Below are 15,548 nucleotides of genomic sequence, written 5' to 3'. Positions count from 1 at the left end.
GAGTTGTACACTGCCTGTTAACGTGAGCTGACCTCAGGCATGTTAACTGGCTTGACTCACGGCACCTTTTCAGATGACTTGCCCTCTTTTCATCCTTCCATCTAGGAAGTTCGACAGTCTCTTACTCCCTGTAATCACTGTTGTCTTTTTGACTCATTAATTTGGTGCTTTCTCTGTCAAAGGATGGGAGAACAAAAGAGAAGCTCCTGATGTGGAGCTAAGGATACCTCTGCTTTGCCTTTCACTCTTCTAGCCCAGCTGCCTTCACTTTTAATCCCTGAAGAGGACTCAGCCGTAAAAGCCATTCACCTGTTACTGAGTCTTTCTGTTTAATTAGAATCATTGACCTCAACTTTTCAGGAATATATTATACAATGTAAATGTGAGATACACAAAATCAAACAACAAGTGATCCTTTCTGATCACAGGTGGAGGCCAGAAAACTCTACTTCAATGTGCAAAAAAATCTGCAAAAGATGAGTTGATTCAAGCAGAAATTGTTGTAAAACTCCACCACAAATGGTAACCATTAGATTTCATAGAATCATAGAATGGCAGGGGTTGGAGATTTAATTCCTTTTTCTATGATCCTTTACTGATTTGTTTGTAGCTTTCTTAACCCTAATACTTCCAAACTTGACATTTCTATTGCTGAGTATTTGTCACAAGTGTATTTGTTTTCAAACATCAGATGTGGTAGAAAACAACCTCCCCTCCTCCCTGCCCCTTGGCAGCTTCAGGCTCTTCTGTGTTAGGAATTCAAATATATTTCCCCTTTGCTGAACATACAGATTTTAAATGCTCAAAAAGAACATCTAGAAGTCTTTATTATCACTGGATGTGATAAACATGTAAACAAGGTAAACAAGTAGAAAGCTGAGGAGCTAATGAGGCTTTTTCTTTTTCAAATACTGAACATTATGAGGTGTTTAATCCTTAAACTTTGAGGAGGGTAAAAACTGGGAGGTTGAGTAAATACACAGACTTGTGTATTTCTTATCAGGCAGCAACACCCATCTAATAAAATTTAGACAATGTTGAGGTACCTGGAACAGATTCATCATTCTATTAAGTGTCAAGTTTTCAGAGTGAGATTTAAGAGCTCTGTGCAATCACAGAGAAATGTGTATAACTTGAACTGAGCCAGATGGACTCTAAATAGGTTTTTTATACCACTTGCCTTTGGCCTCTTCCAGTCCACACGAGGATGCTCCCTAGCATCGTTATTCCTCCACTGCTGCATGATCCTGGCAGGAACAGTATCCGTGTAATTCACCAACTGGAAGCCAGTTACGTTGGCTCCACTCTCTTTGAATTTGGTCAGGTCAATATCCATGAATCCCTAGTACAGGAGACAAAGAGGGGAAGTTTATCTGAGGAATACACTTCTGGGTGGATAAGGGGAATCCTGCCTATGTATGAATACAGCAGCCAGCTTAGGAGAAATCTCATCCCTCTGTAAGGTCCAACTCAAGAGAGGTACCACTTCACACACCACACAGTGAGTTGGACATATCCTGCAGTTTCCACCCAAGGAGACAAATAGCCATATTGATAGTAGCTCATTTGCAAAAAAGCCACTAGAATAATGTAAAAATATATCCTGAGTAATGCTTGGACTAAACAAATAAAATTCTCAAAATGTATTAGGCAGAATTATTCACTCAGCTCTAACACTTATGCAGGATTATTCACCCAGCTCTGCCTTTTATCCACTCGGTCACTAACGGATACGCTGCTGCTTTTCGAATCACAGTTTGTAGGGAAAAGCAAGTCCTGAACAATGACAAAAGAGTCTGTCTATTAGAAAAGCCAGTTTATAGGATTAGCTAATTTGTGAGAAAAAAGGATGGTTTTTTGGACTCTACTAACAAAATACATTTCTTTCATTTCTTTATTGTTCTCTACTTCTTGACCACTGCATGTGACAAACAGAAGTATTGCCAATACAGGTGTGTATGAGGTTGGCATTGTGGAATTAGGCACTCCTGTTGAGTCAGAAGCAATAAAATAGAGATACACTACAAGCAATATAGAGAAGAGTTCATTTTTTGGTCTCAGCTTTGATCCCTATCTCATCAGCACTGCTGCTATGTGAAACTGTTTGCTAGGCCTCCTTGCACTAAGCAGATGCTTGAACAGAGACTATTTGGGCTGCTGTGTGCAGGACAAGATGCAATTATTTTCACTAGTACCATCAGCAACCATAATGCATGAGGGAAAATGGATGAGAGGACTGTCCACAAGGCAATCACTTGAGTAATAGAAAAGCTTGTCTGAGCTCTGCCTTCCCTCTGCCTTGCCACTGTGTGTTCTCTACTGGCACCTTCTCAGCCTACCACTGGCTTTCTCTCTTTTGCTTGCTCTCAAACATATGGAGAGAGTCGAGTGCAGGGCCACCAAGATGGTCAGGGCACTGGAGCATCTTTCATAGGAGGAAAGGCTGCAGGAACTGGGGCTGTTTAGTCTGGAGCAGAGGAGACTGAGGGGAGATCTTATTAACATTTACAAATATCTAAAGGGTGGGTGTCAGGAGGTTGGGACATCCCTTTTTTCTATAGTAGCCAGCAACAGGACAGGGGGTGATGGGATGAAGCTGGAACACAAAAAGTTCCACTTAAACATAAGAAAAAACTATTTCAGTGTGAGGTGAGGGAGCCCTGGCCCAGGCTGCCCAGAGGGGTTGTGGAGTCTCCTTCCTTGGAGGGCTTCAAGACCCACCTGGACATGTTCCTGTGCGACCTGATCTAGGTGACCCTGCTTCTGCAGGGGGGTTGGACTAGATGATCTCTAAAGGTCCCTTCCAACCCCTACCATTCTGTGATTCTATGATTCTATATGATAGTGTGAGTTAAAAAAGTCAAGTCACATTTTTTCCCAAGAGATACCAGTCAGGTTCCCAAAATGGTGCTCTCTGTGCATAAGCTGAGGGAGCTAATGAGCTTTTTAACTTCCAAGGCCAGGATCAAGCCGTTAGATGGAAACCTGCTTTGGGAACAGGCAGCTTACAAGGAAAAGACTAAATTACCCTCTTACATCAGTGTCAAACCAAGGGAGTCATAAGTGACTCAGAAGCATCTCTAAAGACTTTCACTTTTTTCCTTCCAGCTTTTTGTAAGCAATTTGGCATCCACTTACAAAGCTGAGGATCAGATCTAGGTGTACAGATGCTCTAAACAGATGATTTGTTTTGCTTCAAAGTGCAGTGATTTAGGTTTTAAAAAAAGAGAAAGTGATATTTTGTGTGTACGTATTCCTTAGAATGCTGGTTAAATTCACATCAATCTTGTTTGTAATTGCTAGTGTAGGGGTTTCAGAAAGCCAGAGCTGTGATTAATGAATAGGAAATGCAGCTGGATAATGGTCTCTGACATCTCAATGCATTTCAGGCCAAGTGTTTTTTGACACGCAGAGATCCAAAGGTTCAGTAAGAAGGACCTCACAGGTTGCCAACTGGCTATTCATGGCTAGGACCAAATTACACTGACATTTTGCTCCTGGGAGGAACTCAGGGGAAAAAGATCTGTCAAAAGAAACTACCACACAGCAGCTTGAAGTTTGTGCCACCAGCTCCTCCTTGGAAGGCCTACAAAGGCATGAAGAAAAGTCCAAGTTCATACTAGAGTATGAGTAAGATGTCTGGTCTATTTAGGCTCCTTGACAAGCAGATTTAAACAATCAAAGTCCAAAAAAGAGTATGACATCAGTGATGAGACAACAGCAGCTGAAAACATTGTCTTTCACTATTTTCTTCAAAATCAATAATTCTGAAACTGAAGCAAGTATTCAATGATATTAATTGGGACTCATTTTACGTACAATTCTAAAATAATCTGAATAGACAGAAGGAATTATTTCTTCCTGAAGTTTGTGCTAATTTTTCCTCACTGATTTTTGACACAATCAGGTTTTTTAAACAGTATGGAGGCTACTTAAGGTTTTCCAGTTGTTTCAGGCATTTAAGACCTTAGAGGCCATCATTAACCTTGAATATGTCTTTGCATTTTGGCTGTTAGCAACTTCTGAAATAACTGTTTTCACCTGTTACCCTTCCTCCACATGATCCAGTCCAAGGTTGATATAGGTACAGTCTTAATTACAAAGGAATTTTAATTGCTGCACCACTGAAATCTGCTCAGAACAGGTCTGGGTGATGTAGCCAATGAACTGGGAATACCAAAGGTCAGATATTTTAGAAACTAATTATCAGAGAAAGCGAATTGTTGCTGGCTAACATGTAAGCAAGAAAACATAAAATGTTCTGCAAACTGTCTCTTGAAAATGCTTCTGTTGACAAAGTGGCATCAGGAGTTGAGTATGCTTATTTGTCTTTCAGGAATATCAATCAGTGCTTGTAAGAAACAGGAGAACAGGACAATTACAATATTTGCAGGCAAAGAAGTCATCAATCACCTCATTCTAACTATAGCCATGTCATGCAAACAAAAAAGATATTTTCTTTAGCTTTCAATTGGCCATATTTGGAAAACAGAAAATATATTCTTGAGAAATGACTAAGGAAAGACTGCAGCCCACTGCTGAGGGACAGCAGACATGTACCTGTAGCAAGATGGTTAATATCAAGCAGTTTGGGGAAGAATCACCACAGAAATGCTTGTCTTTGCCATCCAATCAAGCACAGCAGAACTGAACAGAGAAGAAGTGAACAGTGCTGGAATGTTGTACCAAAGAGGTCCCATGGAGTAGGCAAATGGTTTTAAAACAGTTTGAAAAATCTGTCAGTGACTAGAGTCACAGAATCATAGAATGCTAGAAGAAGCTTGCTTTGTAGCCACGTCTGGAGCACAGTGCTGGAAACGAGCTGAACCCTTGGAAACTGGCGATACGTGACTTTCTTCAGGCTCCTGATACTTGAACGCTTTGGGATGTATCTATAGCATATGCAGGCATGTGGCTTCACCTCCATATGCAGCATTACTGGTCCTCCAGGGAGGAAGAGGAGGAACATGGGGACTGAGCCTAGGCACTGTGCCAGCACCCCTGGCAAAGCCGCATTGTGGGACCCAGAGGCCACATGGAGCTCCCTAGGACCCCAGATACCAGGGTGTAGGTACTTCAGGGGCACAGAATCATCAAAAGCAGGCTGGAAGGGACACCACGTCATCCAGCTCACCCTCTGCCTCCAGATAGGATTAGCTGTCCCTTTGATTTAAATTCATGTTGCAAAATCATCTCCACGCCTCAGAGAATATGGCCTTCTGCCTTCCATGTGCCTGGAAAATGCCTGGCTTTCTCTGATTGCCATTGAATCAGCAGGCTGACAATAAATCACAGAAATATGGACTGATTGCCACAGAGTTAGCCATTGCATTAGCAGACTGACAGTAAACATCTAAATCTGGGCCCAGCCGCGCTGTTGGGTGGAGACAGACTCCCTTCTCCAAGCCTGCTCTGACTCACAGTATCTGCAACAAACAGCTTAAGCAACAGCCAGGCTCCATTCAAAAGAGGAAACTTACTCTTTAGCTTATACCAGGAAGTCTTATCTCTGCATTAATGAACCTCTCAAAGTGATTACATGCAGAAGTCCTGCTGCTAGTAAGCAATATGTGCAGTTCCTACAGACCAGCATGCCTTCAAACAGAAAACAGGGAAAGGCTTTTTCCTCACTGTGTTTTGCTTGCTGTGCCTGTTCTTTAGGTTGTTCTTAAATTGAAACCATTTTTCAGTCAAAGGTTGTTTTGCTGTCCCGTTCTCGCTGCCTTGGTTGCTGGGAGAGGTGTCAGCAAGTCACACATTTACATTCCACTGCTTGTGGGCTCAGTCATCACAGGAAATGCATAATGCAGGAGGACTGGTGAAGTGGGCTTCATGAATCCATCTTGATTAACCGGTCCACGAAGGATCTGCCTTGAAATGAAAGTCCCCTAGAAATGAGCTGACTTTTCAATCATATCCTGAACACCATGAGGAACCAAGACTTGAGTGGGCAGCACAGACGGCTGTCAGATGGCATAGGAAAGGCCTCATTCCTCTGTGCATGACCTTCCTCAAACCTGCCAGCACTCCCTGCTTCCCTGCATGTCTCCTTTCACCCTCATATTTCACTGCCTCACTACACTAAACCTCTGTCTCCTCTCCACGCACTGGTGGCACTGGGTGGCATCACTCCTTCTGGGACATCATCCCAACCCACAGGAATGCTGTAGACAGCAGAAGCCTCATCTTCATGCCCAGACATCAACAGACAGCTGTCCACTGCTCCACGCCTTCAAATTCTCTCTGTATTTTACTAGGCTGGTATTAATTGCTGGCACTTTCTCTGCAGGGTGCCTCCTGCAGTGTAATCATGCCTTTGAAGCTGAGGTAATAGGCAGAAAGGGCTGGTCTCTGGGCAAGATGCAGCTCATCATCTCATAGACCTATATACAGCCCAGTCATAGCTTAAAATCTCTGTCTTTGCTCCAAGTATTGTCTTTGAGAGAAAAGACATTAGAGAGTCTCCTTGAAGACTGACACATTCCTGAGAAACACTTGTTTTCTCTCCTCTCTGCTTCTGAGCCTTCCAGATCTTATTCTGAAACTTGCAAATCATCTCTGAATGAGTTGGAAAATTCCCCTTTCTCTTGAATTTCCTGGAGAAGGCTTCTCGGCTGAATTTAACAGTCCCCTCACCCCAGGAGTGAGTGTTACGCCTATTTTGTCTCTTTCTGCCTGGGACGAAGAGACTGGAGTCTTATTTTTTTCCTTTGTTTTTTACAGCTTGCACTCTCAAATATTCCTTCTTAAGAAAAAGCATTTAAGCAATTCCCACTGAATTTGGGTGGGTGTCACAGAAACCTGTGGCAGCATCAGGAAACTGGCACAGCTGTCTTTAGATGCTATCTGTGTATGGCTTGCAATGCCATCCTGCTTCCTCCTAGCAGACCTTATAACTGTAAGAAACTTTGCAGAGCAAAACAATTGCTTCTGAATGGCTGTAGGTCAGCTGAGTGAATGCAAAGTGGCTCCTGTCATTCCAAGGTACTCCCATGGCTTTTTGCAGGGAGTAAGAAGTTGAGTGTCTCCAGACGGAGCATTCCTAATATACCAAATTGTCTTCAAGCTTGACTTCTCCAGTGAAGCATCATTCCTCACTCCCATCACTTTGTATTAATAAGAAGAGTATGTCAAAAAAGAGCCCATCTGCTCAAGACTCGTCCCTGCATGCCTTCCAACAAGAGAGGCTGCCTTCTGTGCTGCAGAATTGTTGGTGTGTCAAATCTCATTGTGGCACCAAAACATACAAGTCCTCAGTGCAACATAGAAGTCAGTGAAGAAGAAAGGGAAAAGAAAGATTGGAGCAGGAGAACTATCAGACAGGGTCCTGAGACTGCAGTTTTGATGAGTCTGTTTTGTCCTGATCTATTGATGCAACACAAACCAAGTCAGGTGAGAATCTAGACTTCAAGGACATGGGGCTGGAGATGACCATTAACTCTTTTTTTTGGTACAACTCTACAGATTTCGTTGTGACATTAATTGCATCAGCCCTATCCTACTGCTGCAGCACATCTGGATATAAATGATCACACACCTTGCTGGAATGCTCAATCCAGGCAGAGGGGCAGATGCTCTGCTCTAGGTGGATGTGCTTTAGAGAGCTTTCAGAGCAGAAACTGATTTAAAGGTTAGGGAAATGTGTCATGTAGTGACACATGCCAGGACTTCAATCAAATATAAGATTAAGGGATGGCCCGATAACAGTTTGCAAGGTCTGAAACGTCACTAATGAAATACTTGATCTAGCAACCAGAAGCATAAATCTGATGGAGGAAGCTGGAGCTAGGCAAGTTTTGACTAGAAGAAAACACCAATGAAGTCACCATGGGGAAGCTACTAAGAACTTATATGTCACTCATTGCCAGCTGAGCTGGGGTAATGCGCTGGGAAACTGCAAATGGCTGAGGAAACTTGTTAGTTTAACACTATTTTGCCGAGATTTAAGCAAAGACATTTTCCCTTCCAATGGCTGTAATATAATCTGTCAGTCACTCACCTGATGCTCAGTGATTTTTTTAAAGCCCCATTAAGTCACTCATGCTTTTGAGCCCTCGTTAACTACTGCAAAAATACTTTCAAGGTTGCAGTTCATATTCTCCCATGTGGGCAATTTTTGTATCAAACACAGATGATTTTCTTTGAGACCCTCTAATGAGACCCTCTAATTCAGGCAAAAAATAGTTCAGGATACTGCTGTGTCTTTTACTATCAGTAATTCAGATGAGATGTTATAAAAGCTTATCCTGCTTGATAATCTTTGCATCAGGACAGAAGAGCTGCTTGGAAGTGAAATGCAAGCCTCAGAAATTTCACTGGTACATGATATTTTTTTCCTCTGCCCAGAAATTATTTTTTTCTCATGAGCCTACTTGCACAACCCTCTCAGAAACAGGAAAGGTCTAACTGGCACCATTTTAGAAACCTAAAAATAGCTTAGGACACCTCTTTCCAATATAAGGATATAGTTTTTGCCAGACCAGGCATCTTGAGTTCTTACCAAGACAAGAAGTTGATGATACACACATCCTTTTGGAAACTCCCACAAAACAAGAGTTTCCAATCAGCCAGTGATGCAAACCTGAGTACTTGAAGAGGCAGGAGACAGCATTAAGAACTATAGAGTGATTAAAATAAACATGGCAGCTTTCAAGATGATTGGAGGCTGAGAACCTGAACATTTTCCCTCGAGGCAAGCTGAATTAAGGGCTCAGTGCAGGGAGTGGAGCCATCAGTACATGGCCAGTGCCACACTTTTGCTGAGGCTTGTACTCAGAACAGGCACAGAAGCAGCTCCCCGGACAGCCACAGCACGTGCTGCAGGACGTACTTGTGTTGCATTGCTTTAGGGGAGCTGATCTGTGCCTATGCTGGAGAACTTTGCTCCACAGGCATGTACATATCTTTTTTGACAGCTAATTTGGGCAGGTACCCCTTCCTCACTGTCTGCACCAGCTGTTGGTCTCAGGTCACCGTGTCTCAGCCCTGGTGGTGCAGAAATTCTACCTTTCATTTTTAGGGGGTAAAAAGTCAGAGGGGCCAATTTAAAGCCCGGCCGAACTGAATCAAACCAGCAGATTTTGCCAAATGCCTGCACAAGCCATCCTGCTGGCAAAGCTACTGTGCTGATCATCTCCAAAGCTACCATAACTGCTTGCAAAGTGCAAGTCTGCCCACTGACACAAGCTGATGTAAACTGGCACAGGAAAAAATGCTTACCTCTGCTAACTAACTCTGTGTTTACCTTTACTTTTCCCTGCTACCCCTAGCATCAGCAATCTCGTATACTTATCTATTCAACTTCAAAAGACAACATCTGCTAAAAGAACGATCTGGGCTAATGCACCAGGAAAGAAAAAAAGGCTAAAACACTGTATGTGGCAGCTGTCTTTCATATTGTTCTTTTAAAGATGGGTCACAGAAATGTCACTTATTTTGAGACAAAGATTTTCTTCTACCCAAGAGAGTTGATGTTCTCCCACTACTAACAGTAGCCAGCCTCCCTCCCTGGCACAGGACAAACAGATACACAAAGCCAAGGTTATGAGAAAAAAGAATGTAACATTAAAAGAAAGGAAACCCAGAAGTTTCTAAGCTTACTCTTCTGATCATATTGACTATATTTTTTTGCTTTGTGGTTGCTAGACTGATGCTCTCAAAGGCTAAGAACAAAGCTTAGAAAAATAAGATTCACAAAAACAAACACTTCTTAAAGTAGCCCAAACTCTTTGAGTTCCAAAAGGAAAAATAGAGATACACAGAAAGAGAAACAGGAGTGAAGCAGAGATATGATTGCAACTCCCTCAGTGCCCTTACATCTGACAAATATCCAGGCAGGCAGATGGTAAAAGCTAACTGGGGTAACTCTAACAGGTACTGGTTGAGGATCAGGTTTACATGAGCTCACAAAAGCCATAGACAGTGCCAAATTTCCCTCAAGGAGGGGCAGGGATGCTCACAGGAACCCTTCCCCTGGCAGTGATGTTGCAGACAGACCTTCATGGAACAGGCAGGGCTGAGCAGACAAGACAGGTTGTGTCTTTAACAGGCATAGCAGATTTGCAGCAGGTTGTTTGCCCATGGCCTAAGGTGCAGAACAGTTTCATTTTGTTTGTGAACACAGAAATATTATTGTCTCACCTTAGCAACAGCAATTTCACTGAAAAAGAAACCTGTTCCTTCTAGGAAATACTAGCTTTCATTTCCAGCTACTTGTCAAGTTCTGCTTGGTGCTTTACTACCGCTCACCCGACAGCAACCGCTGGGCAAGCAAGCAGTGATTAATGCAAACCAGTTCCTCTTTGTTCATGAATCGTCTGTCACCAGACAGGAACTTCCTCTGTGTTCAATTTAAGCTCATGGATGATTTTTGTAGGTCTTATTCAGCCTGTGCACTGCCTTGCAATCTCACTTGCTTTGCATTCTTTATGTAACACCAGTTTGGACCTGCTGGAACTGGGAAGTAGTATGCTGCTGCTTATTTTTTGTCTGAGCATAGCTCTTAAAAAGCATATAGCAAAAAATAAGAATATCAGTGGGGTTATCCATAAATAATCCCAACATTTGCAGTGTGTCATCTCCATAGTTGTTTCCCCATGGGGAAGGGCCCAAGAAGATTAGGTGGTGTTGCAAAAGGCAGGTATAGAAAATTCATCCCCTTGCTCCAGCTAGTGCAAATAACTTGGTGGCCAAGAACCGGCTGAGAACTCACTTGACTTGTGCAAATGCAGGGCTGGGAGACTTATCTTCATATAGGGTGAGAGACCGTGGCTCCATCAGTCAGCACAGGGTATGAAAAATAACTCATTTGGAAATGTTCAGGCACTTGCAGTTTTTTAGGTCTTAATTTATTCTCTTGTGACCCAGTACTCCAGAATGAGCCACTTCCACAAAATTGGTCTGTTTCTGAGGCATGCGAGTGTGCACATGAGGGTATGTGTTTGTGTGTGGGCAATGCCTGCCATGTTATCTTAGAACTCGTCTGCACTGAAGAATGTGGGGTGTTTAAGGTCTATCCACTATGTGTATGAGTCAGTGGAAATAAATTACAACATGTTACACCTCCTGAAGGCTCTAATGCAGCAATGAGGTGTCCTTAGAAGAGGGTAAAATCTACTGTGATCTCTTGGATCAGAGCATCCACACTGTGGTTTAACCTTGCCAGACACCAACTTCCCACATTGTGCCAATCCCTTATGACATCTCTGGTCATCCCCACATCGGGAGTCTTGCTGACTTTCCTCACTGCCATATGGGCTCTGAAACATGGGATCTTCGTGGCCTTTTCACCGTTCTCTTTGCTGAATCTATCAACAAGTAGCTCTGAGTAGCGAGTAGCTCCCGGAGAATGATTTGGCTTCTGATGTCTGAACCTGTCCGTGTGCATGGCAGAATCACAAAGCCTGTTCTACCCTGGAAAGGAATCTCTTCAAATTGACAGGTGATAGTTTTATTTTTAGATAGTTTTCCATGTCATCTGATTATCCTCTACTCTTTCTGGTTTTGTGAAATAGTCTTCTCTCTGGAGTTTGGCTCTTGTGCTGTGATAAGTTTTAAGGAGCAGGAAAGACCAAAGGAAAGAGCTTGAATTCCTTTCAATCTTCTCCCCCAAATGAAAGCTGCTTGAAAAGCGTGAGTGACTCTGGTATTCCTGTCAGACCCTGGAGGCCCTTGGGACCCGAAGCACTCTCCACTGCATGGCAGCTGGGAGACAGAATCTCTCTGCAGAGGGGCTGGGGAAATGAAGAGCCTTTTGCTCTGAGTTAATTATTTATAACCCATGTTGGCTGAGTATGCAGTCTCTCCCAGCCAGCTCTGTCCTCTCAGCATCCGTGCAAAGGCTAAGAAAACAAATTAAAGATGGGAAAAGAGTGCTTTCTCAGGCTGAAAAGTGGAGAGTGTGGTATCATAAGCCAGAGGGAAACGTCCTTCAAAACTTAAACATCTGAGTATTAGACCTCCTCATACCTTTAATGTATTTATCCTTATAAAACCATACAGAGAGAAAAGGTGATATTCTCATTTAGCCTTCTGCATGGGTATACATAAAAGCTCACAGACACACACACTCCAGCTACTCTGGAGTTAAGCAGCTTCCCTGCTTAACTTTAACGAAAGGACTTTCATAAACATCTGAGAGCCAGGACCTGGGTTACAGCAAATAATATATTTTTTTTGAATTAGCAACGAAAGTTATTGGCTGCTCTATGGTTTGCAGGTCTGCCCCTGCACAATGTAACATTTTTAACCTTGTAATTACATGGTAGGCACCCAGCATAGAAGTGCAGGGTCAGTATCAAGGCATCGTGGGGTAATTATGTGGCCATTTTTGTCTTGTAAATTACAGAGTTATCTTGGGACTGAGAGAAGGAGAAGGGCAGCAACTGCTTGACTAATCAGCAGTTTAAAGTTTAATTACCCCAGGCCTGACGTGCTGCCTCACAGACTCAGCCGTGGGAGGGAAGAAAAGCTCCAGACCCTGCACATGGCTCAACCTGCACAGACATAGCGGATCCTGGGGCAAACAGCCTCAGCCCCAGGCTGCCAACAGAGGCTCATCCTCTGCTCTGCATTGTCTGGGATGGATGGACACAGGGCAGGAGCTCTGCTGCAGAAAACCTTCAGTTGTCTTATGGATTGAGGCTATTCCCCTCTCTTACCCCAGACCTCCCTTGGCTGAGAAATTCTTCAGCCTCCTAGAAGAGGACAGCATGTTGCTGCAGGAAAATGGCCCTGCCATTGCCCGATACTACTCTGCCTTCAGGCAGCATCTCCCTGCATTAAAGGGATTATCCTTTCCTTAAAGAGCTCTTTACATCCAATTAATTTCTTAGGGCCATGATAGTCAGTGAATATAAGAGGAGGAAAAAACCTCTGGACAAGTGCAGCTGCAGAGAGGAATGAGAATATGTGGGAGAAACAACTCTTACACCAAGGTCAGGGAAGAAGGAGGGAGGAGGTGCTGCAGGCCCAGAGCAGAGGTCTCCCTGCAGCTTGTGGTGCAGCCCATGGTAAAGCCCTGCCTCTGCAGTGGTGGAGGCCATGGGAGAGCAGAGATCCACCTGCAGCCTGGAGAGGACCTCACACAGGAGCTGGTAGATGCCCATAGGAGGCTGTGACCCCACGGGAAACTTGTGCTGGAGCAGGCTCCTGTCAAGACCTGTGAACCCATGGAGAGATGAGCCCATGGAGCAAGTTTGCTGTCAGGACTTTTAACTTCACAGGGGACCCACAGCCTTTTCTTGAAGGACTGAACCCCGTGGGAGAGATCCACGATTGTGAAGAAGTTTTTGTTCACTGAAGCCCGTGGGAAGGATTCACACGTGGGGGACTGACTCCCATGGGAGAGGCTCCATGCTGGAGCAGAGGAAGAGTGTGAGGAGTCCTCCCTCTGAGAGCAAGAAGCAGCAAAAGCAACGTGTGATGAACTGACTGCAACTCCCATTCCCCCTCCTCCCGTGCTGCTGGAGGGGAGGAGGTAAAGAAAATGGGGAGAAGGTAAAGTTAAGCCTGGGAAGAATGCAGTGGTGGAAGGAAAGTGTTTTTAAGATTTGAGTTTCATTTCTCATTATCTTTCTCTGATTTGATTGATAGTAAATTAAACTAAGTTCCCAAACTTGAGTCTTTTGTCTGTGGTGGTAATTGCTGAGTGATCTCCCTGTCCTTACATTGACCCACAAACCTCTCATTATATTTTCTCTCCCTTGTCCAGCTTAGGGAAGCGACAGAGTGGCTTTGGTGGGCACCTGGCATCCATCCAGGACCAACACACCACAAAACCCCAGCAGCTTTGGAGATACTCTGCAGATAATCTTACTGGCTCAAGAGACAAATCACCACAAGCAGAATACCACAAAGACCTTTGCTTTTTATCCAAAGGTAGATGACAAAAAAGATGTCCAGCTCAGTAACTACAAGTATTATGTGTTACAAATTATGAGACAGGAAACAATCCACACCAACGAGGATAACTCACCATATTTGCCAGTATGTAGTGGTACCCATTCCCATTTTTTTCAAGCTTGATGATCTGCAGGATGAAAAGCAACGATATTTAGCAGAGACCAACTAAGGACAAAGAATTTCATTCTTTCTTCCCTTCTTACCCTCCATCTATCCCCAGTAAGACTATTCAGTTGTGGACAGAAAGACACATCAAAAGAAAAGTTCACAATCTTGTCTAACAAGGACAAAGTTTTCATCTATGACACTTGAGCAGCAAGACTGAAATTAGACAGAACAAGATTCCAAAGCAGATTCCACAGGCAGGGAAAATAACCTACCTATAACCAAGCTGTCTCCCGTGGGCTCAGGGGAAAAAAAAGGCCCTATTTTTTTTTTAAATGGTTAAACAAAATTTACATTTCAGACACTAAAGGAACAAAGTGGGGAGCTGGGGTCCCTTTGTCTTGTGAACGCAGCTGAGAGCTGCATTATGAATAGCTGAGAGCTATTTTGCACATTTTTTAGGCTGGAGTCCCTGCTGCAGGCACCTACCTGGGCGAGATGTCAGGAGGTTTAGACTATAGGATAACTTTTCTCCTTTAATGCATTGGAGTAGCTTCAAACCACATCTCCAGAACAAAGCTGCCTGGGCAGGTCACAGAGGATTTCCCTTGCACATTCATTGGGATTATTTATATCTTCATATTCATGCTGTCCTGATATATGCTCTTTGCCACTTGGTCTTTTCTGCCTGATGCCTGCAGAGTTAGGTTTTTATTCTCTTTTATCAACACAATTGCTTACAGATCTGTAATCTTTGAAAGTTTCTATATTAGCTGGAAATGTTTCCCTTGTCTGTGTAGAAAGGCATTACCTTTGCAGGCTCTCCTGTGATTATGGGTGACAGAGTCATTAATCAGATGGTCTCTGACTGTCTTTTTATCTCTTGATGAAAAAAAAATACAGAAAGAATATAGCTAAAAATCACATTTTTCTTACTAACTCCTTGTTTTCACTGAAACTCTTCTCCACTGATTTCCAGCAGCACTACTCTTACCAGGTTACTAGAGCCAGGTACCATCTGTGTTTCAGTCAATCCACATACAGAGAGAAGACAGTGAAAAAAAAAAGCCCAAACCAACATGCCCTCAGAACCTGCAAAAACATAAAAATTGCCACTTTCTGAGAGAACTGTGCTGTTTCAATAAGGTTTCTTTCTTGGCATCGCTGCCTCTTACTTCCATTGTTGTATGAATTGGTTCTGAATTACTACCTGCATTGCCAACACTCAGGCAAAATCTGCACAAACAGTAGCGTGGCCAGAAAGATCCTTACAGCCAGAATGATAATAAAATGACTGCTGTGTTGGATTCAAATGGAGATTGGTCTACCCAGGACTCCTCTCTGATACCAAGCTAGTAGCAGGTAATGGAGACATGTCAGACAAAGGCATGCACAGACTGATCCTCCCCACGGGACAAGCACTCCCAGATTATCTTGAGCAGCCATTTAGGGATTTCAAATGGATTATAAATGAACTGATGCTTGCTCTGTGCAACTAGTTCCTCTTCCTTAGCTTTTCTCTGATGAAATACTCGTGTATG

At 43.4% G+C, this 15,548-nt stretch overlaps 1 protein-coding gene across 4 annotated transcripts in view; it reads right to left on the bottom strand.

Annotated features, from left to right (window-relative positions):
* Window positions 1-15,548, bottom strand: part of GRIA1 (glutamate ionotropic receptor AMPA type subunit 1) — a 123,983-nt gene that overhangs the window by 43,332 nt on the left and 65,103 nt on the right. For all 4 annotated transcript variants that reach the window (XM_010200324.2, XM_010200331.2, XM_062003107.1 and 1 more), the window contains 2 exons: window positions 13,976-14,029; window positions 1,181-1,342 (listed from right to left, as the gene is read on the bottom strand). In XM_010200324.2, coding sequence (XP_010198626.1) covers window positions 1,181-1,342; window positions 13,976-14,029 — 216 coding nt within the window. The remainder of the gene's footprint in view (window positions 1-1,180; window positions 1,343-13,975; window positions 14,030-15,548) is intronic.

The sequence above is a fragment of the Colius striatus genome, chromosome 9 (assembly GCF_028858725.1).
Source record: "Colius striatus isolate bColStr4 chromosome 9, bColStr4.1.hap1, whole genome shotgun sequence".
In the NCBI taxonomy this organism is placed as follows: domain Eukaryota; kingdom Metazoa; phylum Chordata; class Aves; order Coliiformes; family Coliidae; genus Colius; species Colius striatus.
Note: the sequence above shows the minus strand (reverse complement) of the source record. Positions and strands in the feature narration are given on the sequence as shown.